The sequence below is a fragment of the Lontra canadensis genome, unplaced genomic scaffold (genome assembly GCF_010015895.1).
Source record: "Lontra canadensis isolate GAN:19392208 unplaced genomic scaffold, GSC_riverotter_1.0 scaffold8, whole genome shotgun sequence".
Lineage (NCBI taxonomy): Eukaryota > Metazoa > Chordata > Mammalia > Carnivora > Mustelidae > Lontra > Lontra canadensis.
This window is the reverse complement of record NW_022631002.1, coordinates 16040915-16068465: the sequence shown is the minus strand read 5'-3', so window position 1 is coordinate 16068465 and position 27551 is coordinate 16040915. Positions and strand designations below refer to the sequence as shown.

Sequence of the window (27551 nt, the reverse complement as noted above, 5' to 3'; positions counted from 1 at the left end):
TACTTAAAACAAAACAAAATAATTGCTCTAACTGTAGGTACCAGAGGCTTCAAATTCATCTAGTATCCTTGTTTTGGTCTCTCAGTTATCTTTGGTCTTCCTTAAGAACGACTTCGTGAATAGAATTTGCACCTTTCAGCTCTTTCAGCTGTATTCCAGTGTTATACTAGACCCATGATATGGTGGGAAAGTATGGGGAGGGTCAGCATTTTGTAGTCTTATCATTAAATCCCAGTCTTTTAGGGGTGCCTGGGTGGCGCAGTTAAGCGTCTGATCTTAGTTTTAGCTCAGGTCGTGATTGCGTGGTTGTGAGACTGAGCTCTGCATTGGGCTCCAAGCTCAGCATGGAGTCTGCTTAAGTTTCTCTCCCTCTCTCTCTGCGCCTCCCCTTCACGTGCTCTCTCTCTAAAATAAATACATCTTTTTTAAAAAAAGGCACCCTCAGTCTTTTAATGGGTCTATGTCCATGGGTTGTCACCTTCACAAGTATTTTTTAACTAGTTTTCCTCCTTAAGTGATATAGAAAGAGTAGAAGGACCTCAGGCAGGGGAACTTCCTCCCCCTAGTTAGGATAAAGCTCTGGTGAAGTAGTTTTCGCTAGAGAGTAGGCCCTTGTTGTGGAGAACATTTGGGATATTTTACAGTGGTTACTTTTTCCTTTTCCATGCAAGAGCCAGGAGGGAATCTTTTCACCTGGATAACCTCTAAAGCAGGAATTTTGTTTTGTTTCGTTTTACTCACCGTGTATCACTAGCACCAAAAACAGTGCATGGTATATAATAGATGCTCAGTAAATATTGTTCAACGAGTGAATGAATACCTTTCATCCAGGCCCATGAGGTTATTTTACATATGTGTGGGAAAATTTTTCAGACCTAAAATGGTAATAAACTGATGGCATTTCTCTGAGTGAATAATTAGTCCTCAAATCTATTGATTACTTGTTGGGTTTTGTGGTGTTTTGTGAGTGTCTCTCTAATCTGAAGCCCTACCCAACATGGGATTGTTGCAGAGCTGCTCTCATGCAACCTTTAGTAAGGAAACTTTAGTAAGGAATGTATTTGATATCATGATCCAGTGTACTTGTTTGTTTGTTAAGATTTTATTTATTTGACAGAGAGAGACACAGTAAGAGAGAGAATATAAGCAGGGGGAGTGGGAGAGGGAGAAACAGCTTCCCGCTGAGCAGAGAGCCCGATGTGGGGCTCGATCCCAGGACCCTGGGATCACAACCGAAGCTGAAGGCAGAGGCTTAATGACTGAGCCACCCAGGTGCCCTGATCCAGTGTACTTGTACATATAAATGTCCATTTATCTGGACAGACTTTTCATGAAATAATACTTTCCTTTATGTATGATGTACTCTTATATTTTATATTGTTATATTTTACTTAAAAAAGGTTTTTTTTCAAAGATTTTTATTTATTTATTTGACAGAGAGAGAGATCACAAGTAGGCAGAGAGGCAGGCAGAGAGAAGGGGAAGCAGACTCCCCGCTGAGCAGAGGGCCCGATGCAGGCCTTGATCCCAGGACCCTGAGATCATGACCTGACCTGAAGGCAGAGGCTTAACCCACTGAGCCACCTGGCCGCCCCTAAAAAAGGCTTTTTCTTTATTTATTTTTATTTTATTTATTTTTTAAAAGATTTTATTTATTTGACAGAGAGAGAGAGAGAGAGAGATCACAAGTAGGCAGAGAGGCAGGCAGAGAGAGAGTTGGGGGAGCAGGCTCCCAGCTGAGCAGAGATCCTGATGCAGGGCTCGATCCCAGGACCCTGAGATATGACCTGAGCCGAAGGCAGAGGCTTAACCCACTGAGCCACCCAGGTGCCCCAAAAAAGGCTTTTTTAAAAAAGATTTTATTTATTTGTCAGAGAGAGAAGCATGCACACACGCTAGTGAGCACGAGCAGGGGGAGGGGTGGGAGGGAAAAGCAGGCTCCTCACCGAGCAAAGAGCCCAATGTGGGACTCAATCCCAGGACCCTGGGATCGTAACCTGAGTTGAAGGCAGATGCTTAAGCAACTGAGCCATGCAGGCATCCCTAAAAAAATGCTTTTCAAGATTTACATAGAGGACAGGTTCAGAAGACAATATGCTTTTAGTGTTTTTACATTTGATCTTAGCCAAAAAGCCAAGAAGCGATTGTTTTTAGTGTTTTTAAAGACATTTGGGTAAATCCAACTAACCAGAGGTAGTTTTGGTTTTCCTCTTCCCCACCCAATAAATCCATTACACCCTTCAATAATGAAATTCTCTGTGTGTCTATAACCTTTGGTGATACTTAAAACATTGTTCCCCTTCCTCCTCCTTCCTACCCTGGGCTTATGCTAACTCATGTTTTTGGGAGTGATTTGGATGCAAACATTTCCCATTGCTATGAGCAAGGGAAAAAATTACTTGAGTCCAGGTGCAGGGTTGCTGAGACAGGTATAGCGTAAATCCTGGGCCTCAGGTTTCATGACCTTCCGGTAGTAGGTAGTTGGGGATTGGAGCTTCCTGCCCATTAGGGACCATGTCTCATATGGGACCCTGAGGCAGAGGCTGAGACGCTAAATGTACTTTGGGATGGGATCTGACTTCTTTTCTCTACTAATGGTTACTTTTTAAAAAAAAAATACATGGTTGGAAAGGTCCTACAGTTCAAAATACCTACTTTGTAAAGTCAAGGTGGTATTTTCCTTAATAGATCTGGAAAGACAGACAGTCCATGATGTAGTAACACTGATTATTGTTAATAAACACTGGACTACAATCACAAAAGACATTGGAAAAAGAAAACGTGTTATCTACTCTAATTCTTCTGCTTTCCCAGTTGGCTTTCTTCCTTCTGAGACTTCTTTAGAATTTATCTGTTTGGTTTTGTTGTGGGGCCCTGACGGATATAGATCCAGAGGTTTGGTCTTCCTCCCATTTAACAGGCCATGTAGGAGTTGCTGCCAGTTTCATTCTCTAGAGTTCTCTTGAGTTTAGGCCATAGGCTAAAAGGAGAAAAGCTCAGGGAGGACGTGCTAGTTTGTTTGTTTGTTTGTTTTAAACTTCTTTTTTTTTTTTTTTTAAGATTTTATTTATTTATTTGACAGAGAGAGAAGTCACAAGTAGGCAGAGCAGTAGGCAGAGAGGGAGGGGAAAGCAGGCTCCCTGCTGAGCAGAGAGCCCAATGTGGGGCTCGATCCCAGGACCCTGAGATCATGACCCAAGCCGAAGGCAGAGGCTTAACCCACTGAGCCACCCAGGCACCCCGAGGAGGATGTGCTAGTTTAAAACTACCTTCAGTTGAGTTGCCTTAGGAAAGAAAGAGTCCTAATAGATGTAAAGATTTTTAAAATATTCTTTTATTTTTTGAGTCTCTAAATAATGGATCTCCTGCTTGTAGTGCTTTAACTTCTGTTACCGAAAGCCCCGAGGCTTATTTATAGTCATTAATTTTTCCTTCATTATTCAAGATATGATCTTCCTCCTCTTTAAAATTATCGTTAAATTGTGAGAGAGATCAAACATGTAAAATGGTTCAGAGACTAAGATAATGAATAGTCATAAAAACCACCATCTGGATTTAATGAATATTAACATCTTGCCATATTTGCTTCAGAACTTTTTCTTTAAAAGACAAAATGTTGCAGATACATTTGAAGTTCCCTTGGTCTCTGTCCTTCCACCAGTTCCCATGGTCTCTTCTGTGCTACCCTAGAAGTAACGTACATTCTCACCTCGGTGTGGTTACTTCCCAGCCACACTTTTATCCTTTTATTCCATTCATGTCTTGCCACAGCAGTATATACAACTGATTCTGTGTAAGTTCAAGCATGCACCAATGACATCATACTACACTTAGGTTTTCACTTGCTTTTCCCCCCCTTTTGCTATTATAATGTGGGATTTTTAAAAAAGATTTTATTTACTTATTTGACAGACAGAGATCACAAGTAGGCAGAGAAGCAGACTCCCCGCTGAGCAGAGAGCCCAATGCGGGGCTCGATCCCGGGACCCTGAGATCATGACCCCAGCCACCCAGGCGCCCCATAATGTGGGATTCGTACGTGTAGATTGAATTCAGATATTCCAGCTATTCCATAGAATTCCATTTTTTAAGTAGATCACAGTTTCAGTTTTTTCATTCCCCCATTGATGGACATTTAGGTCATTCACAAATTTTTGCTATTACAAAGATTGTTGTGGTGAACATCTCTGCAACCCGGCTTCTTCGGCATGTGTTGGGAGATTTTTCCTGGGGCCGAGACCCAGGAGGGGAATCCTGCCAGGCACAATATATGCAGGAGGTTGCCAGGTACCATCTCATTTGCCCTCAGAACTGTGTAAGGCTTCTCAGCACTACTTTTTCTCCGACATCTCATCTCTTGCTGGTCTGCTCGGTGGAAAGAGAGCATTGATCTTTTTATTGCTTTACCAAAACAAATTTAGTCTAGGAAATCAAAACATCTTCCTTTTAAATTTCAGACAGCGATGCTCCAGTTCACTGGGTAAACATTTATGGAGCTCCTGTTAAGAGCCAGGCATCATTCTGGATGGCAGAGCAGGGCTCCGGGGCTAACAGATGGGGTACACATCTCAGCCTTCATGGAACTTACATTCTAGGGGAGGGAGAGAGACAATAAATACGATAAAACCATACAGTATGAACCATGATAAATGCTAGGGAGGAAAAGTAAAATACGGAAGGAGGGGTCCAAAAGCATGTGGAAAGATAGGGTAATAGAGTGGTCCAAGAACACCTCTTAAGAAAGTGACTTCTGAGTACCTGCCTGAGGTAGTCCCTATAGGTGAACAATTGGGGAAAGAACATTCTAGATGGAAAAGGTAGAAGTCCAATAGGGGAGCATGTCTGGCATGTTCAAGGATGAGTGAGGAGGCTTGTATAGCTTCAGGAGAGGGAGGAAGTGGGGAAAGAAAAGAGCGGGGAGGTCAGAGAGGCATGTGGACTGTATCATGCAGGGCCTACATTTTAAGGACTTTGACTTGTACTTTGCAATAGACTGGAAGCCCTGAATGGTTTTGAATAGCAGAGTGATGTAATCTGACATACGTCTTAAAAATAATCAGTCTGCTGAGCATAGAGATTAGATTGAAGGTAAAGAGGGTCTGAGCAAGAGAAAGATAATCTGGGTAAGAGATCACAGGGCTTTGGACCAAGATGGTGCCAAGAGGTGGAGAGAAATGTTTGAATTTGGGAATATTTTAAAGGTAAAACCAAGAGGATTTCCAAATATGTTTTAAAGATTCTTAAATTTTATTTTAGAGAGAGAGACAGCCCGGAGGGGAGGGGCAGAGGGAGAGGGAAAGAATCTCAAGCAGACTCCGGACTCAGTACCGAGCCCACCGTGGGGCTTGATCGCACCACCCTGAGATCACGACCTGAGCCGAAATCAAGAGTCGGACGCTCGACCGACCGAGTCACCCCGGGGCCCCCAAACAACAGGATTTCTTGACAGTTTGAATGTGGGGTGTGAGAGGGAAGGTAGAAGCAGCGATGAGTCCTAGAATTTTGGCCTGAGCCACTGGTTGGAAAGAGTTGTCATTAACTGAGATGCAGTAGGCCGAGAAGCAGGTTTGAGAGGGAATATCGGAAGATTCGTTTGGTCATTAGAGGTTCGAGGGTGAAGTTTGTACTAAACACACCAATTTGGGATTGTCAACAGTTGCCTGGTATTTAAAGCCATATGAGAAATTACCAGAAGACATGCAAGGCCTGAGCTGTGAGACACCCTGCTGGTTAGAGGTTGAGGAGTAGAGAAGGAGCCTGTAAAGAGGCTGAGAACGAGCAAGCCCGAGAGGCAGGGGGAAACATCGGGCAGCTATGATGTCCTGGAAACCAAGGGAAAAAAGCATTCCAAGGAAGAGTGTGATCAATCTGTCATGTCAGGTGTGCCGGTAGGTTGTATGAGACGAGGACTGAGAATTTACTATTGGACTTAGCAACACAGAGGTCTGGTCTTAAGAACTTGATAGCGTTAGTTTCTGTATTGTCTTCTTAGATGCTCCCTAGAACTTTTCAGATGTTTCTATTGCCACACCATATCTAAGATTGTAAGTAAAATGCCTGTTATAGACTAGTCCAGGAAAAACTAGTCACTAAAAATTTTTTTGGACTGCATATACCTTATAAATAAGGTAGTTGTTTTGTTTTGGCTAAAATCTTGAAGTATAAAAGTATTTGACTTCAGCTATGGAAAATGTCAAAATCAGTGGGACTTTATGGTAGCTACATTTTCATCCTCACATAAAGGGTTTCCATTCTTAGCAAAATGTGGAGACTTAACCGTTATCTTTTAAGGCTGAGTAACCCTTCAGAATAGCAACTTGGAGGAGAGATCAGAAAGAAATACAATGGAAGAAGGTATTAATGATGTTGAATAGAAGAGGACTTTCTTAGTGTCTTTACAGTAGCAGTTCTCCATGCGAGGGGGCAGAGGGGGGTCCCTTCGACCTCTGCTAGCCACTTGAGACTTAAAAGGTTTTGCGAGATCAAAACTCTTTTCATAGTAATTTTATTTGCCTTTTCCATTGTGATTGCATTTGCACTGATGGTGCAAAAGTGAAGGTGAATACAACTGTTGCTGCTTTTGTTGGAATCTGGGCTATGCTGTGAGTCTGAGCTGTTGTCCTTGTCTTCCTCACTGCAGCAGACTTAGTAAAAAGAGAGCAGGCCAGTTTGACTTCAGAATGTGCTTGACAAAGCAGTAAAAATTATTAATTTTATTAAATCTCAACCCCTATGCATGTCTTTTTTTAATATTCTGTGTGATGAAATGGGAAATACACCTACAGCACTTCTGCATGCCTAAGATGATGGTTGTCTTGGGAGGAAGCACTTGTGTGAGTGTTTGAATTGAGAGCGAAGTTGCTTTTTTCATGAAATGCTATTTTTACTTAAAAAAACTGAACAAACTGAAGTTACTAGATTGGGTATTTGGCAGACATTTTGTTGAAGATGAATGAAGTGAGCCTGTCACTTGAAGGAAAACAATGGACAGTATTTGTTGCCAATGATAAAATAAGAGTTTTTAAGTGAAGATTAGAATTTTGGAATACTTAAATCTGCCACTAAGAGCTTGACACTTTCTCAATACTTAAAGATCTGTTTGATGAGATCAGTGGTGACATTACAAGTGTGCTTTTTCTGATAGTGTATAATGAAATGTGTCAACATTTGGAATATCTACATAGTTCAGGGAACCAATATTTTTCAAATGATAAAGGGCGATGTTACAAAATTGTGTATAAGTAAAAGATCCATTCAAAATGCAAGATAGATTTATGCTTTGAGCCAAGGTAGAGTGACAGAGATGCCTGATGGCTAATGATGTCCAGAATGTGCTTATTGGCCATTCGTGTATCTTTTTATTATTTACTTATTTATCTGTTTTTATTTTAGACAGTGTACCTGGGAGGGTGGAGGGGCAGAGAGAGAAGGGAGAGAGAATCCCAAGCAGAGAATCCTAAACTCCACACTGGGTGTAGAGCCTGATTCCGGTCTTGATCTCACAATCCTGAGATCATGACCTGAGCCTAAGTCAAGAGTTGATCACTTAATCTGCTGAGCCACCCAGGCACCCCCTTTTTGTATTCTTTCTTGATTTTAAAAATTGGACTTTTATTTATTTATTTATTTTAAAAAAGATTTTATTTATTTATTTATTTGACAGAGATTACAAGTAGGCAGACATCGAGGCAGAGAGAGAGGAAGGGAGGCAGGCTTCCTGCTGAGCGGAGAGCCCGATGCGGGGCTCGATCCCAGGACCCTGGGATCATGACCTGAGCCGGAGGCAGAGGCTTTAACCCACTGAGCCACCCAGGTGCCCCCAAAAATTGGACTTTTAAAAAATTGTTGAACTGTGATTTTCTTTTTGAAAGTGTAATATTAGGCTCTCTCCTGTAAATGTTGATGTTGTAATAGTCCTTTGCCCTTCCTAGGCTAGCAGAGACCTAGGTAGGCTCAGGACAAGACAGACAAACTCCACCCTGACAAAAGTAGCACGAAGTTGCTTGGACCTTTATATTTTTTTGGTTCATCTCTTTTTTTTTTTTAATATTCTTTTTTTTTAAGATTTTATTTATTATTTTGACAGAGATCACAAGTAGGCAGAGAGGCAGGCAGAGAGAGTGGGGGGAAGCAGGCTCGCCGCTGAGCAGAGAGCCCGATGCGGGGCTCGATCCCAGGACCCTGAGATCATGACCTGAGTCGAAGGCAGAGGCCTTAACCCACTGAGCCACCCAGGCGCCCCGGTTCATCTCTTTCAACTGAAATATTAAAAAGGGGTGCAGTTCCTCAGTCTCTTACCGGATATCCTCTAAACCTCCTGCTGTTTGTCTTGCAGTTTTCTGGTGATGACATGGCATCTGCCAGCTCCAGCCGGGCAGGGGTGGCCCTGCCTTTTGAGAAGTCTCAGCTTACTTTGAAAGGTGAGTGGCACCCTGCGAAATGTTTTCTGTTTGAGGTCCAGCGCAGTCTATGGGAAAGAGGTAGAATTATACCACACCTTGGTCTGAGAGCCAGATTCTGTGAAACAGCTTAAGAGTCTACTCTTCATTTTCACAGGGTTACTGTATAGCTGGATTTATTTTTTCTTTTTAATATTTTATTTTTAAGTAATCTCTGGAACCAGCGTTGGGATCAGACTCATAATCTGAGATCAAGAGTTGCATGCTCCACTGACCAAGCCAGCCAGGTGCCCATATAGCTGAAATTCTCTTCCTTTCTTCCCTTTTTTTTTTTTTTTAAAGATTTTATTTATTTATTTGAGAGAGAGGGAGAGAGCACAAACAGGAGGAGTGGCAGAGGGAGATGGAGAAGCAGACTCCCCGCTGAGCAGGGACTTGACATGGGGCTCCCTCCCAGGACCCTGAGATCATGACCTGAACTAAAGGCAGATGTTTTACCACTTGAGCCACTCAGGCACCCCTGTCACTGGAATTCTTAAAAAAGAAGGATAAAAGGAACTTTTGGCAAAAATTAATGGTGATTCCTTCACGCCTTAGGGCCCTTTTCTGCCTATACTCATTCCCTAGGTAATCTCATCCAACCTCATGGTTTTATTTATTTATTTTTAAAGATTTATTTATTTATTTGAGAAAGAGAGAGTGCTTGCGCAAGCGCACGGTGGGGAGAGGCAGAGGGAGAGAGAAACTTTAGCAGACTCCATGCTGAGCATGGAGCCTGATGCGTGGGGCTCGATCTCAGGATCTTGAGATCAGGACCTGAGTTGAAACCAAGAGTCAGTCACTTAACCAGCTTCACCACCCAGGCGCCCCCCAACCTAATGGCTTTAGATGCCACCAATAATAAGAACACTGCCAAAATTATGTCTCTAGCCTGGGCCTCTCCTTTGATTTATTTCCAGATTTTTATTTCTAGTAGCCCACTTGTCATTCCACTTGAATGTTTAGTAACCATGTAAGCTCCTGGTTTTCCTTATCATATTCTATATTCAGCCAGTCAGGGAATCTGATTATGTCTGTCTTCAGAGCTATCCATCATTCAGCCACTTGGCACCACCTGCAGCGTCCACGAGCTGCCATCTCCACCCTAGATTAAGGCAGTAGCCTCCTAACCTGCCTCCCTGCCTCTGTCCTTTGTCTTACTTCGTTCTCTCAGTCACACAGCGGGCACATCAAGGCTTTAAATGTGTCAAGGGTGCTCCATCTCACCCAGTAAAAGCTGAAGGTTCCATGGTATATGACCCCACCCACCACTCCCATTTCTCATCTCCTGTTACTCTTCACATAGACCCTGCTGCTGTCACATGGGCCTTTTTGCTCTTCATTGTGTGTGCCGGGCACACTCCCACCTCCGAGCCTTTGCATTTGCTGTTCATTTTGAGTGAAATCCTTTAGGGCCAGATATACACCTGGTTTGCTTCCTTACTTTCTTTAGGTCTTTATTCAAAAGTCAACCTCTTTTTTTTTTTTTTTTTTAAGATTTTATTTATCTCTTTGACAGAGATCACAAGTAGGCAGAGAGGCAGGCGGGGGCGGGGGGGGAAGCAGGCTCCTTGCTGAGCAGAGAGCCCGATGTGGGGCTCGATCCCAGGACCCTGAGATCATGACCTGAGCCGAAGACAAAAGCTTTAACCCACTGAGCCACCCAGGTGCCCCAAAAGTCAACCTCTTTAACAAGCCTTCCTGATTCCCCCATCTGCAGCCTCCCCGCCCTCCTCATGTCTATCCCCTTCATTACTTTATATTTTTTCTTAGCCTTGTTACCATTTAACGTAGTACATATATATTTTTAAAGATTTTGTTTGTTTATTTTAGAGAGAGAGCAAGTGCGGGTGCACAATTGAGGGGAAGAGCACGTGGGAGGGATAGGGACAAGCAGACTGCACTGAGTGCAGAGCCCAACTTGGGGCTCAACCCCACCACCCTGAAAGTGTGACTGACCTGAGACGAAAATCAAGAGTTGGACATTCACCTGACTGAGTCATTCAGGCGCCCCAATGCAATTTACAGATTTTTATGTATTTCCTTTATTGACTTTCTCCTTCAATAGAGTGTAAACACAAAAATAGGGCTTTTGGTCTGTTTTGATTACTTTTGGTACCCCAGTGACAGAGAACAGTGCCGGACACTTAGTGGGCTGTCAGTGAATATTGTTTGAGTGACAGAAGGTTGCTTTGGTAGCCTTAGCTCTGTGGAAGAGTCACGGGACTGAGAGATGCCTGGTGACCCGGGACAGTGCTTAGTATCACAGCTCTGGCCTCTCAGAGACATGGTCATTTGGAGGCAAAATTGTCGCATCATTTTTTAAAATTATTATTTCTGAAATGCAAGTATTATTCATCTCTTTAATTCATTCAGGTGCTTTAAAATTGTTTCCTTTCCTCCAGCTCCTCAGTGCCCCTGCTAGGAAATTAATATTACCAGCTTCTTGTGTGACCCTTCCAAGAGACCTGAAAGGGGATATGGTTTTGTAATCTTGAGAGCCAGGTTGCCTTCCTTGGAAGGAATACTCTTCTGGCAGTGCATGAGAGTGCCCATTTCCCCAAATCTTTACCGACACAATGTGTTCTCAGACTTTTTTTTTTTTTTTTAATCTTTGCCAGTCTGATTGGTAAAAAAAAAACAACAACTTTTTTCTTTCTCTCTGTCTTCTTTTTTTAAAAGATTTATTTATTTGCGGGAGAGAGAGAGTGTGCATGAGCAGAGTGGTAGGGGCAGGGGAGAAGCAGGCTCCCCACTGAGCAGGGAGCCTGATGTGGGGCTCCATCCTAGGACTCCAGGATCATGAACTGAGCCAAAGGCAGATCCTTAATCCACTGAGCCATCCAGGCGCCCCCAAATAATTGTTTTCTCAGCGGACTTTTATTTTACATTTCTTCATTATAAATGATGTGTAACATCTTATCCTATGTTTAAGGGAAATTTGGATTTCCTAGTCTGTAGATTCTCTGCCTATTTCTTATTTACTTATTGATTTAAAAAATAGTCTTGATACATTTTAACCATTTTTGTTGATGTCTCATGGTTACTCTACTCTAGCCCTCTTGAGGAGGGAGAAGCATTAGAGAGAACTTGATAGGGTTTTGAATTTGGGAGTTTAGCTTGTACTACCTGGTCTAAAAATTATCAAGTCTCGGTTAAAACAGAAGGCTGTCCATAGACCCTGGTGACACAATGAGATCCATGTTTTGGGGCCATATTATTCAGGAATGCATTTGACTTGTAAAGATGTCTGTTTGCCTTTCCTCAGTGTGAATTTTTACTAGTGTGGAATGAGCTAACTGGATAATACAAGCGCGTCTGACTACAGATGCATTTAACGGATAGGGATTCTGTAATACCACTGCAGAAAATGATGGGGTGAAGAGAAAAAGAGAGATAACAAAGTAGATGGTGTAGCTGGTTCCTCCTTCCATGTGTTTCATTAAGAGAGCCTATAGTGTAATTTGGGAGAGGTGACTTTGTGTTCCTTCTCTCTGCCTCATTTCCCTTATGTCTCTCTATAATGCAGTCCTACAGTTTTTTAAATTTAATTAATTAATTAATTAATTATTTAAAAAGATTTTATTTATTTATTTGACAGACAGAGATCACAACTAGGCAGAGAGGCAGGCAGAGAGAGAGGGGGAAGCAGGCTCCCTGCTGAGCAGAGAGCCTGATGTGGGGCTCGATCCCAGAACCCTAGGATCATGACCTGAGCCGAAGGCAGAGGCTTAACCCACTGAGCCACCCAGGTGCCCCCAGTCCTACAGTTTTAAAATACACTTTTATTTATTTTTTAGAGAGGTTTTTTTTTTTTTAAAGATTTTATTTATTTATTTATTTATTTGACACAGAGAGATCACAAGTAGGCAGAGAAGCAGGCAGAGAGAAAGGGGGACGCAAGCTTCCTGCTGAGCAGAGAGCCTGATATGGGGCTCGATCTTAGCACCCTGAGATCATGACCTGAGCTGAAGGCAGAGGATTAACCCACTGAGCCACCCAGGTGCCCCTAAAATACACTTTTAAAATACAGCAAGATCCTTAAACATAAGCGAGCTGTTTTATCTGATAATTAACTGAAGAAGCACCGAGAAACTGAACACTGAAAACCAGCACAACAAAGCAAAAACTGGCTTTTTGCTTTATATTGAAAGACATTATATCAGACTCTATTCTGTACTTTCCTAAGAGCTTTTCAAGGTTACAACTTTGGCCATGTGTGGGTTTTTGTTTTTTTTTATCTTATTTGTTAACTTTAAAAGCTAAATTCTATGTGAAGATGTGAAATTGGCATTTATATTTCATCAAACAGTAAATAAACTTTCCAGATAAATCTGCTCAGATGTTGAGGCTTTTAATTTGGCTTGTGTTTTAAAAACATGAAACCTTCAAAATATCATCCCACTGATTAATTATAAGTTATGAAGGGGAAAATGTATCTTTACAGTGGAGTGACTTGACAGACCGCACATTAACCAGAGGATCAAATTTAGTATCCACGGTAGGAGGACAGCCCAGTGTGTACAGTAAGACACATGCAATGTAACCTATGTAGTATTCTTGACAAAAATGTTCACTGTGAATCTCATCATGAGGGTAACAATCAGAAAAACAGCATTTGGTGCATTATATGAGACAGCTGGTGGAAGTCTTTTAAAAATCATTGTCAGGGAAAAAGAAGGGAGAGCATTCTAGGTTTTAGAAGATTAAGGAACCAGCAACCAAATCCAATTTGCTCATGCTGATAGGTTCTTAGATTGGCAGAAAGAGCTCTAACAAATATGTTTGGAGAAATTGGGGAAATTTGGATATGTAATGAATATCAAATGATAGAGGGAGTAACTACATTTTTTTCAGGTATAATAATGGTGGTGTGGTTAGGTGGAAAAATATCTTCCCTTTTTTTATTCTTTTCTTTTCTTTTTTTTTTTTTTAAGATTTTATTTATTTATTTGACAGATCACAAGTAGGCAGAGAGGCAGGCAGAGAGAGGAGGATGCAGGCTCCATGCTGAGCAGAGAGCCTGATGCGGGGCTTGATCCCAGGACCCTGGGATCATGACCTGAGCCGAAGCAGAGGTTTTAACCCACTGAGCCACCCAGGTGCCCCTCTTTTCTTTTTTTTTAAGTAGGCTCCATGCCTAGCTTGGAGCCCAACTCAGGACTTGAACTCACAACCCTGAGATCAAAACCTGAGCTGAGATCAGGAGTTGGAGTTAATTGACTGAATCACCCAGGTGCCTGCATTTCTTCCGTTCCCCCCCCCTTTTTTAAAGATTTTATTTATTTATTTGACAGATAGAGATCACAAGTAGGCAGAGAGATAGGCAGAGAGAGAGAGGGAAGCAGGCTATCTGCTGAGCAGAGAGCCCGATGCGGGGCTCAATCCCAGGACCCTGAGATCATGACCTGATCCAAAGGCAGAGGCTTTAACCCACTGAGCCACCCAGGTGCCCTCCATCCCCCTTTTTAAAGGAAGTTCTATGCCCAGTATGGGGCTCAAACTCACAACCCTGAGTGTGAGTTGAATGCTGTACAAACTGAACCAGCCAGATGCCCCCTCCTTATTTTTTTTTAATTGAAGTATAATGAACATACTGTGTTACATTAGTTTCAAGTGTACAATGTTTAGAATGTCCATATTATTTTTTTTTAAAGATTTTATTTATTTGAGAGAGAGACAGTGAGAGAGAGCATGAGAGGAAAGAAGTTCAGAGGGAGAAGCAGACTCCCCTTGGAGCTGGGAGCCCGATGTGGGACTCAATCCCAGGGCTCTGGGACCATGACCTGAGCCGAAGGCAGCCACCCAATCAACTGAGCCACCCATGCACCCTAGAACGTCCGTATTCTTACAAGTTGTATACTGGAAGTATTTAGGTTTGATCAGTCATGATATCTACAATTTTCAAATGGATTACCAAAAAGAAGTTTGTGGGTATATGCAGAGTAATGCCCATACACAAATACAGATCTCCTGTATCTGTATCCTGTGCTATCTAGAAAGATAGCCACTCTAACCACATAGAACTACTTATGTTAAGATTAAAATTAAACTTTAAATTTAAATCCTCAGTCATACCAACTATATTCCAAGAGCTCAGTAGCCATGTGTATCTCATGTGCATGCATTGGCCTGTGTTGGCATAGAACTTTTCCTTATCACTGAAGTTCTCTCTCTCTCTCTTTTTTTAAAGATTTTATTTATTTATTTAACAGAGAGAGACACAGTGAGAGAGGGAAGACAAGCAGGGGGAGTGGGAAAGGGAGAAGCAGGGTCCCCTCTGAGCTGGGAGCCTGAGGTGGGACCTGATCTCAGGATCCTGGGATCATGACCTGAGTCAAATGCAGACGCCCAGCTGAGCCACGCAGGCGCTCCTGAAGTTCTCTTGAATAGCAATGATGAAGACACACACATAGAAAAACAAAAACAAAAAAACACAAATGTGGTGGGGTGCCTAGCTGGCTCAGTTGGTAGAGCACATGACTCTTGATCTTGGGATTGTGAGTTCAAGCCCAGTGATGTGGGGCTCGATTCCAGAACCCTGGGATCATGACCTGAGCTGAAGGCAGGCACTTAACCTACTGAGCTACGTGGGTATCCCGGAAAAAAGGTTTTTAAAAAAGCAAATGTGGCAAAGTGATAGGTGCTGCAGAATATGCAGTTATGTATTGTCCTATTCTTTTTTTTTTTTTTCCTTTTAAGATTTTATTTATTTATTTGACAGACAGAGATCACAAGTAGGTTGAGAGGCAGGCAGAAAGAGTGGGGGAAGCAGGCTCCCTGCTGAGCAGAGAGCCCGATTTGGGGCTTGTTCCCAGGACCCTGGGACCATGACTTCAGCCGAAGGCAGAGGCTCTAACCCACTGAGCCACCCAGGCACCCCTTATTGTCCTATTCTTTAACCCTTTCTGTAGATTGGAAAGCTCAGAATAAAACTACCAACTGCAATATGTAATCCTAGATTGGATCTTGGGCCACACACACACACACACAAAGTGTCTTTTCTCTTTTGCTATAATGGACATTGATAGGACATTTAACAAAATTTAAATGAGGTCTGTACATTAGATCGTAGTTTTAAAGATTATTTAATTTCTCCATGTTGATAATTATATTATGGTATTATCAGAAACTGTCTTTGTTCTTAGAAATATACGCTGAAGTATTTAGAAGAAAAGGGGCACAGCATCTCAAACTCAATCTCAAAATTTCAGGAATGGATGTGTATGTGTATGAGAGAGACTCAGGAAAGAGAAAGAATAACAAAGCAAATATAGTAACGAGTTAGTATTTGGTGACCCTTAGGCGAAGGGTTTATAGGAATTCTTTGTATTTTTGTTGCAACTTTTCTAAATCTGAAATTATGTCAAGATAAAAAAGAAAGTAAAGATACCACAAAACAAAACAAAAAATAAATCTCCAAAGGGGGGAAAAAGAACCTAGGGGTAAAAGCTAGAGGGACAAAAAAGGAAACATTATAACAGAGTTCTGAGAATTGGCCTTGGTGCTCCCTGATTTTGGATATGTTATCTCACCTCCCTGCACCTTACTTAATTGGCCCAACTATTAAATGAAGGGTTCAAACTTGTTGATTTCTTCTTCTTTTTTCTTAATTTAAATTCAGTTAATTAACATACAGTATATTATTAGTTTCAGAAGTAGAGTTCAGTGATTCATCAGTCTTATATAACACCTTATACTAATCATTATATCAGGTGCTCTCCTTATGAACTTGTTGATTTCAAAGAAACTGTCTAGCTCAAAATGATAGGACTATAATTATAACTAGTCCTCTCCCCTTGCCCCTTTTTTTAAGGCTCTGTGTGCAGAGCTACTCTCCCACCACAAGGTGGCGTCAGTTAACCTTAGTCTATGTGAAAAGTATTTCAGTTTTCTTTGACGTGTTCTCTACTGTTCTATTGGTCCTGGAAAACACAGGTATTGCTAATAGAATCCAGAGGTAGTTTTGTCCTTTCTCAAGTTGTGGACCCTTATAGGACTCTCAAAAGGGTGTGGGAGAGAGAGGTTTGCTAAACCTTATAAGAGGGGAGCCCATTCTTGCCTCATGGGTGAGAAATGCCAGTCACATGCTCTGATTTGGGTCATGGGATCGAGGACATCTTAGGTGTGGTCTGTCTTGGTGACCTGGAGTTTCCACCATGGGTAATATATGCTCTAAGAGATGCCTGCATACTTGTTCAGTTGGCTTGCTCGTACCAAATAAACATCAGAAATGCTGCCACATGAAGGTTACAGATATAACAGGAAAGGCAGATGGCTAACAAGCTCATGGAAAACAAATTCACCCTCACTAGTAACTGAAGAACGGTAATATAACCAATAAGCAAAATCTGGTAATGACATACATCGTGGTGGGGAGTCAGGTTGCCTGGGTGCACATTCTCGTTTGAAGCCCCCAGGCTCTGTCACCTGGGGCAATGACTTAACTTCCCCAAGCCTGCTTCCACTTGGGTGAAATGGGGGTGATGATGTAATCGCTGTCTCATGGGTTTGTTTCAAGGATTCATTTAGATGATGTGTGCATAGCCTAGTGTCTGTAATAAGTGCTCATTAAATCTTCCATAACTTAGATGATTTTTTTTTTTTTTACTTCTGATTTGCAAATAGTGAAAAAAACTAATAGTACAATGGTGGTGACGTGGATATATTGGTATCTACATGGGTTTATCCTTTTTGCAAAGGAATGAAGCAGTTTGAAGAAAAAATACTCATATCATTTGAGGAATACTGAGAAGGGCATGCAAATATATACATTCGTGATGATTTTCCCAGAGCGAGAAATTGTAAGCACCGAAAGAACAGTTAACTAAATCATGGTACATCTATACAATTGGCTCATATTGTAGCCATTTAGAATTGATTTTGGAGGGAGAATGATTCTTGAAGAAGTGGGAGCATAAAAGATGAGAGTGTTAAGTGTGGATTTGCCAATATCTCAATGATAATTATCCCAGTATTTTCAGGTTAGGAGTGCTTTTTTCCTTATGCTTCATAGTTTTAAAATATCCTTAAATTTTTTAAAAATAAATTTTTTTAGGGTCAGAAAAAAATCCCAAACCTATTTTTTTTAAAGAAACACTAAAAAAGAGCGAGAACATCTGCCACAGGGGGGCAGCTGGGAGCCTTCTGACTCATCTTTGACTTTTTCTTTCTTTCCCGTCCAGTGGTGTCAGCAAAGCCCAAGGTGCATAACCGTCAACCTCGAATTAACTCATTTGTGGAGGTGGCAGTGGATGGACTCCCCAGTGAGACCAAGAAGACGGGGAAGCGAATTGGGAGCTCCGAGCTTCTCTGGAATGAGATCATCATTTTGTAAGAGAGAGTCTCTTCTCTTTGCAGTAACCTGGGAGAAAGAGAGAAGGTGCTCCACAGGGGTTGTGGGAGATCCTGCTTTCCTGTGACACCTCTAACTCCTCTGCCTTTGGTTCCCAAGGCACCTCTCACCAGGTGTTTCTACATCATTGAGGTCACAGAGCGTTCATTATTAGCTGGATGGTTACAGGGTCAGCTTTGTGGGGGGAAGAGTACACATACAAGTGTCTCCGTGTTTGAGGCCCTTCCCGCCCCCCCCAGTTCCAAGATGTCAGCAGTAAGTTTATCTGTTTTCTTTTAAGCTGTAGGAAGACCAATAGGCTCGGATGTGATGAATCAAGTTTTTGTTTTCCAGGAATGTCACGGCCCAGAGTCATTTAGATTTGAAGGTCTGGAGCTGCCATACTTTGAGAAATGAACTGCTAGGCACTGCCTCTGTCAACCTCTCCAATGTTCTGAAGAACAATGGGGGCAAAAGTACGTATGATGAAGGGGTGGCCAGTGTGATTCACTTATGGGGGTGGGGAAAAGAATTTGCGGGCTTGGGTTTCTCTCACACGCCACGGATAGGCCTGGTGCTGCAGTTTCCTCCAGGACCAGGGGCTGCGGTGGCTGTTCCCTGTGAATGCCGTCGTGGAGTGTTAGGAAGGCGGGAGCTCCTCTCTGCCTCCACTGCTGGGTTCAGCCTCCTTTGTCCCCAGGCTATCCTGGTGGGATGCAGTGATGTGTCTCCTTGATACTTTCTGGAGGTTAAATGCTCTCCTTCTGCCTCTCCTCCTCTCTTCTCAATCTGGGTGACATGTGACATGTTGGCTCAAACCGTCAGGTGCCTCCAGCCTAAATCATTACTTTCCTGGTGTGAGTCCTTGAGCAGAACAAAGAAGCGGCGTGTGTTTGTGTGTGTGTGTCGGGGGGATGGTGTTACAAATAGTGCCTTGTGCTTAGTAGGCACTCAGTAAACATTTACTGAAGGTTGCAATGTGATGGAAGCTCTGTCTTAATTATTCAGGGAGCCTCTGCTGCATGGCAGTCCAAATCCTACAGTCTGTTTATTGCTGCTTGTGGTCCGTGGCACAGCCCATGCCTGTGGTATCTGGACCCTCCCTCATAAAGCCTCTATTGAGAGCACGACCATATGTGGTGAGGGAATGCCACGGAAAGAAAGGCTCCTTTTTCTCTTGATGTCTGCTGTCTAGAAAATATTTTCTGAAAGTGGATTTAGCTTAAGAGAGATGTGTGGGTGTGGGGAGTGTTGACTCCCAGGGAGAGCGCCGTGTTGATTCGAGAGTCTTTTCTTTTTGAGCCTGTCCGGGCCACTCGAGTGGTGTTAAAGGCTCCTCTGGTCTTTCCCTTTCTGCGGGGCACACAGGGATGTGGTGAACCCACTCCAGCTTCAGAAATTGTTTAAAACCGGGAATATGCCTCTCTTTTAATTCCCTGATGGTTTATCTTCTGAGTTGGTCTTTATTTTCCCAAACTCTAGCATGCATTTTATAATTTGATTATCAAGTTTGTTATGTCACTTGGAAATACACTTGAGGACATTCTCACATTAAGATCAGCAGCCGCTGTGACTGTCCCCTTCCTCATTTGTTCTGTCAACATACTTTTGATTATAAAAGTAATTGTAGAAAAACTAGAAATTACATGAAAGCACATAGACAAAGAAAATAAAATTCTCCTGTAAGCCACAGTACATAGTGATAATTACTACCACTCTGATACAGGTTTTTCCGAACCTTTTTTTTTCCCTGCATATAAATATTTAAGACATCAATGAAACAAAATTGAGACCATACATAAACATAATATCTTGCAACATGCCTTTTTCTCCTTAAAATGTATGAATATATCTTTTTTTTTTAAAAGTTTATTTATTTAGGGACGCCTGGGTGGCTCAGCTGGTTAAGCCGCTGCCTTCGGCTCAGGTCATGATCCCAGGGTCTTGGGATCAAGTCCCGCATCAGGCTCCTCGCTCAGCAGGGAGCCTGCTTCTCTCTCTGTCTCTGCCTGCTCTTCTGCCTGCTTGTGTTCTCCCTCTCTATCTCTCTGACAAATAAATAAATAAATAAAATCTTTAAAAAAAAAAAAAAAAAGAGTTTATTTATTTACTTTTTTTTTTTTTTTTTAGTAATCTCTACATGGGGATTTTGGGGCTCAAACCTACAACCCCCCGTTCAAGAGTCACACACTCTTCAGGATGAGCCAGTCAGGCGCCCCTCAGTATATCTTTATTTACTTATTTATTTCTAACTGTTTATCGTCTTTATCGTTTCTTGGTGTACAGCGTAGTGGCGTGAAGTACATTCACGTTATTGTGCAACCGTCATCACCACCTGTCTCCAGAATTTCAGACTCACGCTCGGTACCCGTCAAGTCATTCACTCCCTTCACCTCCCACCATTCTAGTTTCTGTCTCTGTGTATCTCTGGAGGTACCTCATGTAGGTAGCATCGTACAGTATTTGTCCTTAAAAAAAAGAAGAGATTTTATTTATTTATTTATTTATTTAGAGAATGAGCAGGGGAAGGGGCAGAGGGAGAGGCAATTTTTTTTTTTTTAAGATTTTTTTTTTTTTTTTAATTCGACAGAGATTACAGGTAGGCGGAGCAGCAGGCAGAGAGAGAAAGGAAGGGACGCAGACTCCCCGCTGAGCAGAGAGCCCCTGCTGTGTTGGGCTTGATCCCGGGACCCTGGGATCATGACCTGAGCTAAAGGCATGAGGCTTTAACCCACTGAGCCACCCGGGCACCCCCGGGGAGAGGCAATCTTAAGCAGACTTCATGCTGAGTGTGGAGGCTGACATGGGGCTTGATCTCTCACTCCAGAGATCACAGCCTGAGCTGAAACCAAGAGTTGGACGCTTAATGGACTGTGCCAACCAGGTATCCCCCCCCACCCAATATATTGAAATAGCTTTAATTATTCTTCCAAAGTGTAGTTTTTGATGACTGCCTGGTAGTAGTCACTCAGGTGGTTGTGTGATGGACATTTGTGTTGTTTTTGGTATTTTATGGTCACAAATAATGCTATGGTAAACTTTTTTTTTTTTAAGATTTTTATTTATTTATTTGACAGACAGAGATCACAAGTAGGCAGAGAGGCAGGCAGAGAGAGGAGGAAGCAGGCTCCCCACCGAGCAGAGAGCCTGATGTGGGGCTTGATCCCAGGACTCTGGGATCATGACCTGAGCTGAAGGCAGAGGCTTTAACACACTGAGCCACCCAGGCGCCCCTAAACTTATATGTTTATGAATCTTTGTGCCCATTTTGATAGTTGTGATAAATTATTGAAGATAGGTTTGCTGGATTTGAATATTTTTCACATACCTGTGACATTGGACACATATTGCAAGATTACTCTCTGGAAAAGTTCTGCCAGTTTACTCTCCCATCAGCAGTGGTCAAGACTGCTGGTTTCTTTTGCCTCTTGGCTTTTACTGGGGACTTTTTTTTTTTTGTCTATTTGATAATATTATGCCAGATTTGCTTCATCTAATTTTTTTTTTTTTTTACTTGTAATATTTCAAAGTAAATTACGGGTGTTTCAGTATTATATTTTAGAGTCTTCAGCATGTGTCTTATAAAAAAGAAATTTTCGGGGCACCTGAGTGGCTCAGTGGGTTAAGCCTCTGCCTTCGGCTCAGGTCATGATCTCGGGGTCCTGGGATCGAGCCCCACATCGGGCTCTCTGCTCAGTAGGGAGCCTGCTTCCCCCTCTCTCTCTGCCTGTCTCTCTGACTACTTGTGATCTCTGTCTCTCTCTCTCTCTCTCTGCACCAAATAAATAAATAAAATCTTAAAAAAAAATATTTTCTTTTTTGAAATTTTACTTTGTTGCATAAATTAACCCATTTATTATAGGCTCATAATGTTTCAGATGGTGGAGCTTCTATTAGTCTCTCAAGTCCTGCAAGGTTCTGATGGCCACCAACTTTACTGTGACTACAGAGCAGTACTGTAGGTCTGAACCCCACCAGCCGCTGTTTCCATGCAAGAAGCACAAAGCCAGATCCCTGAAGCTTGTCTTTTCATCTTGGTTTTGCCACAGAAGGAACAAGAGTGCTTTGCACATTGTATTACTTCAGTCTTTTTCACCATTTTCCTTCGAGAGGCACCATAGTGGGTCTCATATGTACCAGTGATTCTGACCTTCCTGGTCCATTTAGCCATGGACCTGCAAACTAGGTCTGAGCCCAGAGAGGAAGCAAAAAGAATCTTTTCTTATATAATTACTATACCATTATCACACCTGGCAATATTAACGTGAATTCTTTATTATCACCTAATACCTAGTTCCTGTACAATTTCACCATTGTCTCAAAGTGTTGTTTTCAAGTTTGTTTGCTTGAACCTGAATTCAGACAAGGTCTACTCTTTGAATTTGGTTGTTATGGCTCCGAAGTTACCCCAACTTCACTCTGCCTTTTGATGCTATGATTTATTGAAGGAGATTGTTTTTAGAGTGTGTTTATTGCCTTATTAATGTTCTTTGCCCATTTTTCTATCAAAGTGTACATTTTTCTCTTTCAGTTTTGAAAGAGTTCTTTATATGTTAAGGCCATTTCTCTTTGTCTTATAATTTGTAAATATTTTTCCAGTTTTTCATTTGCATTTTAGTTTTTTTTTTTTAATTTTTCAAACATGTTTTAAACTTGCATTTGTAACTTTTTCCTTTATGAAAGGCTTTCTCCATCCTGAGTTTGGATGAATCGTCACCTCTGGTTTTTCCTAGTTTATTGTAATTTTCTTTTTTCACATTAATTTTTTTTTTAAGATTATTTATTTGAGAGCGAGAGAGAGTGAGCCCAAGCAGGAGTGGGGAGCAGAAGGAAAGAGAGGGAGCCCAAAGTGGGGCTTAATCCCAGGACCTGGGATCATGACCTCATCCAAGGCAGATGATTAATCAACTGAGCCACGCAGGCATCCCCACATTTAATTCTTCAAGTGAGCTTATTTTTGTGAACAGTGTGAGTAGGGATCTAATTTAATTTTTCCCTAGAGTTTACTGGTTGCTTTAGCATTACTTACTGAAATCTGTGATTATTATCCCTGATGGTTTGTTACCTTTAGCCTATATTTAAAAAAAAATATGTATGCACATATAGACACACACAGACACACACGTACACATACACATACTTGGACCTGTGGGGGATTTTCCATTTCATCTGTTTTTGTTTTTTAAAGATTTTATTTTTATTTATTTGAGAGAGACAGTGAGAGAGAGCATGAGCGAGGAGAAGGTCAGAGAGAGAAGCAGACTCCCCGTGGAGCTGGGAGCCCGATGCGGGACTTGATCCCGGGACTCCGGGATCATGACCTGAGCCGAAGGCAGTTGTCCAACCAACTGAGTCACCCAGGCGTCCCTCATTTGTTGTTTTATTAGACTTTTAAAATCTGTCTTAGCTGTTATAACATTACCACGTTTTAATATCTGACTTTTTGAGCTTCTCTGCTTTTCAAAATCTTCCTTCCTCTTTTTCTTTGCATATATGACAATACCACCTGAACTTTGAATTATTTTCTTAGGTTCTTCCCCTCCTCCTCCTCTAAGATTTATGGAAATTCTTTTTTTTTTTTTTTTTTAAGATTTTATTCATTTGAAACAGAGAGAGAGATCACAAGTATGCAGAGAGGCAGGCACAGAGAGAGAGAGGAGAAAGCAGGCTCCCCGCCGAGCAGAGAGCCCAATGCAGGCCTCGATCCCAGGACCCTGAGACCATGACCTGAGCCGAAGGCAGAGGCTTAACCCACTGAGCCACCCAGGCGCCCAGATTTATGGAAATTCTATGCTATGTAAAGTTCCTTTATGGAGAATGTCTATACAATTCTTTCTACTTAAGAACATGCAGTGTCTCTAAATTCACTCAAATCATTTTGAAGTTACCTTTAGTTAGACTCTTTTAAATTGTAAAAATATTTTTGATCTTATTTTTAGTGGGATTTTTTCCTGTTGGGCCTCCTAATTTAGTGTTGTTGATATATGACTATTAGTTTTTGCTTTGTTTTGTTTTTATAATCGGTCAACTACTGAATTCTTAGTATAGTTTTTCAGTAGTTTCTTTTGGGTTTTCTTGGTAGACATTTATGTGGTTTCTAAGATTGATAATTTTGCTCACATTAGGAAATAATTATGCTTTTTTCCCATTAGTTGTTTTGCATATAACTTCCTGTTTTAGTTGTGATGGAATGACCATCCCACCCTGTCTGGTAACCAGGCTTCTAATGACTCTTCTCTGGGGATAAAGTTGGGTGTTAGTAACCTCTTCTTGCCCCACCTCCCCTTGGTTTATTAATCACTTTTTTGTTGTTGTTATTGTTTTAATCAGGAAGGGTGTTGAATTTTTGTCAAATATCTTTTTTTTTTTTTGAGATTTTATTTATTTATTTGACACAGAGAGAGAAATCACAAGTAGGCAGAGAGGCAGGCGGGGGAGGGGGGAAGCAGGCTCTCTGCTGAGCAGAGAGCCCGATGCGGGACTCGATCCCAAGATGCTGAGATCATGACCTTAGCTGAAGGCAGAGGCTTAACCCACTGAGCCACCCAGGCGCCCCTGTCAAATACCTTTTATGTAACTGGGGCCCGGTGGAGTCTAGCTGGTGCAATTGGTTGAGCGTCAGACTCTTGGTTTCTTCTCAGGTTATGATCCCAGGGCTGTGAGATCAAGCCCCACTTTGGGGTCCCGGGTCAGTGTGGAGTCTGCTTGAGTTTCTCTCTTCCTCTACCTCTCCCTCCCTGCTCATGCTCGCTCGCTCTCTCTAAAATAAGTAAGTCTTTTTTTTAAAAAAGGTTAACTACTGGGATAATTAAATGGTTTTTCTTTCTATTTCTTGCATTGATTACCTAATAGTAACAATCTTTAAATTTCTAGAATATACCCAATTGCTCATGTTGAATTGTTCCTTGAAAATTTTGTTAGAATTGCTTGTTATTATGTTATTTGGGGGTTTTCTGCCTATATTCATAAGTGATAATTGTCTGTAGTTTTGTTCTATTTTTGTCAGCTTTAGAATCGAGGTTTAGTTAATTTTGTAAAGTAAATTGAAACTCTTTCCAGCTTCAGGAACAGACTCTATAACATGGGAATTATCTGTTCTGTGAGTGCAGGAAAGAGCTTATCCGTAAAACCAACTGGGTCTGGCTGCTTTCTCTGAAAGAATTCTTTGATGACTTTTTCAGTTTTTTACCCCATAATGATTGGTTTGTTCAGCTTTTCTGATTCATCTTTCTTTCTTTTTAAGATTTATTTAGAGAGAGAGAGACAGCAAAAGAGGGAACACAAGCAGGGGGAGTGAAAGAGGGAGAAGCAGGCCTCTTGATGAGGAGGGAACCGGATGTGGGGCTTGGTCTTAGGGCCCTGGGATCATGACCTGAGCTGAAGGCAGACGCTTAATCACTGGGCCCCCAGGGGCCCCTTGCTGATCATCTTGCATCAATTTTGTTAATTCATATTTTCTGAGAAAAACTGTTTCATGAGATTTTTCAAATTTATTAGTATAAAGATTTTAAATCTCATTCTCATTTAAAAAAATATTCCTAACTTTTCTCACTTAAAATTTTTGGTATTTGTTCCCAATTTTTTTCTTGACTAGTGTAAGCATTTTTTTTTTTTAAGTGTAAGCATTTTTGTTTTAACTTTTGCTCTTTATTTTTCATGAGGCTTCTTGGATTTATCAGTTATACCATATTTTCTAATACTTCCATTTTTTTTCCTAAAGATTTTATTCATTTGACACAGAGAGAGAGAGAGTACAAGCCAGGGGAGCCTCAGGCAGAGGGAGAAGAAGCAGGCTTCCTGCTAAGCAGAGAGGCCGATGTGGAACTCCATCCCAGGACCCTGAGATCATGACCTGACCTGAAGGCAGCTGCCCAACTGATTGAGCCACCCAGGCACCCTAATAATTCCATTTTTAACTTTAACTTTTTCAACAGTTTGCCCTAGATATATATATTTTTTTAATCCAGTCAGTTGGTCGTTTATAGCTTTTTGAGTTGAAAGCTTATAGTGCATTTATTTTTGTCTTGTTTAATGATGAAAACCTTCATGCTTTCAACTTGGCTTTTTTTTTCCCCCCATGGGTATTCACATTTTTTTCTTTTAAAGAAAAGTGCACAAACCTTAAATGATATAGTTCAGTGAATGTTTACATATGTTCACATCTGTGTAATCACTACTCAGATCAAGATAAAGAACATTTCCAGGATCCCAGGAGATTCCCACATTACTGTTAGTCAATATCCCTTTGCTTACCCTGAGATAACCACTGTCCTGACTTCTAACACTATTGGTTAGTTTTGCCTATTCTTGAATTTTTATCAGTGAAATCATACAGTACATTTTCTTGTCCTGGCTTATCATTGTATCTGTGAGAGTCACCCATGCTTTTGCATGTAATGCTGGTTTGTTTTTTTTATAGGGGTAGAGGTTCCTATTGTATGACTATACCACAGTTTGTTTATTGTTCTTCTGGTGGACATCGGGGCTCTTTTCCAGTTTGGGGCCATCATGAGCAAAGCTGCTTTGCATATTTTTACATGTATTTTGGAAGACATATACATATATTTCTACTGAGTGTGTTCACACACACACACATGTAGGGCCCTCGGTTCACAGAGTGGATGTATGTTTAGCTTTGGTAGATACTGTCCAGCAGTTTTTGAGGGGCAAATCCATACCTCTTGTTCTGCTCCTTGTTTGTAATTGCTGTTGTGGTTTTTCTCTTTGAGCCCGGAGCCACTCAGAGGCTTATGCTGTGTGACAGTCACCGTAGCTCCTCCTGCTCCGGCCAGCACCAGCTGAAGCACTTAAATTATGTGGCTGGGTAGAGGAGGGAGGCACATCAGATCCAAATCTGATGGAAAATGTGGGTCGTAATAGGCAGTGGGCTATTTTTTCATAGAAAAAGAAATCTAGGATGACAATGGCATAGACGAGATATATAACATTCCAGCCGTGTTTCATAAAGCCTTCTGTTTAGAGCAAGGTTGCTTCTGGTGGTTACAGAGCTGTTGCATAGAAAAGTGGTTAAGAACATGTAGATTCCGGAGTCTGACTCCCTGGGTTTGAATCCCGATTCCACCAGCTTTGTGGCGTTGGACCATCACATAACTTCTTCGTGCTTCTGTTTCCTTATCTGTAAAACTGTCATTTTGAGGTTAAATGAGCAAAAAATAGTGCCAGACATGTTTCAGTACTATATAAGTAGTAGCCGTGGTAGCCTTCTTTTTTTTTTTTTAAATATATTTTTAAAAGATTTTATTTATTTGACAGACAGAGATCACAAGTAGACAGAGAGGCAGGCAGAGAGAGAAGAAGGGAAACAGGCTTCCTGCTGAGCAGAGAGCCCGACGTGGGGCTTGATCCCAGGTCCCTGGTATTATGTCCTGAGCTGAAGGCAGAGGCTTTAGCCCACTGAGCCACCCAGGCGCCCCCCGTGGTAGCCTTCTGCCTCCACTGATTCTTTTCTTCCCAAAGCTGGGGACGTTCAAATCCTTGAGATGGTGGCAGAGACCTTGTTTCTTGATGTAGGACCTCCTTGCCTAAATGGGAGGTAGCCCCGAGGTTGTTCCAAGGGAGAGTTCTTTTTTTTTTTTTTTTTTTTTTAAGATTTTATTTATTTGTCAGAGAGTGCCCACGAGCACAAGCAGGGGGAACAGCAGCCAGAGGGAGAAGCAGCCTCCCTGCCAAGCAAGGAGTCCGATGTAGGACTTGATCCCAGGATTCTGGGATCACAACCCAAGGTGAAGGCAGATGCTCAACCGACTGAGCCACTCAGG

At 41.8% G+C, this 27551-nt stretch overlaps 1 protein-coding gene across 2 annotated transcripts in view; it reads left to right on the top strand.

Moving 5' to 3' along the window:
- Positions 1 to 27551, top strand: part of WWP2 (WW domain containing E3 ubiquitin protein ligase 2) — a 151955-nt gene that overhangs the window by 14598 nt on the left and 109806 nt on the right. Inside the window, exons 2-4 of one of the 2 annotated variants that reach the window (XM_032854054.1) lie at positions 8336 to 8420; positions 17624 to 17771; positions 18127 to 18248. In XM_032854054.1, coding sequence (XP_032709945.1) covers positions 8351 to 8420; positions 17624 to 17771; positions 18127 to 18248 — 340 coding nt within the window. In that variant the 5' untranslated portion in view covers positions 8336 to 8350. Of the gene's footprint in view, positions 1 to 8335; positions 8421 to 17623; positions 17772 to 18029; positions 18049 to 18126; positions 18249 to 27551 lie in introns of those variants that run through there. The other variant, XM_032854055.1, reaches the window with a different exon arrangement.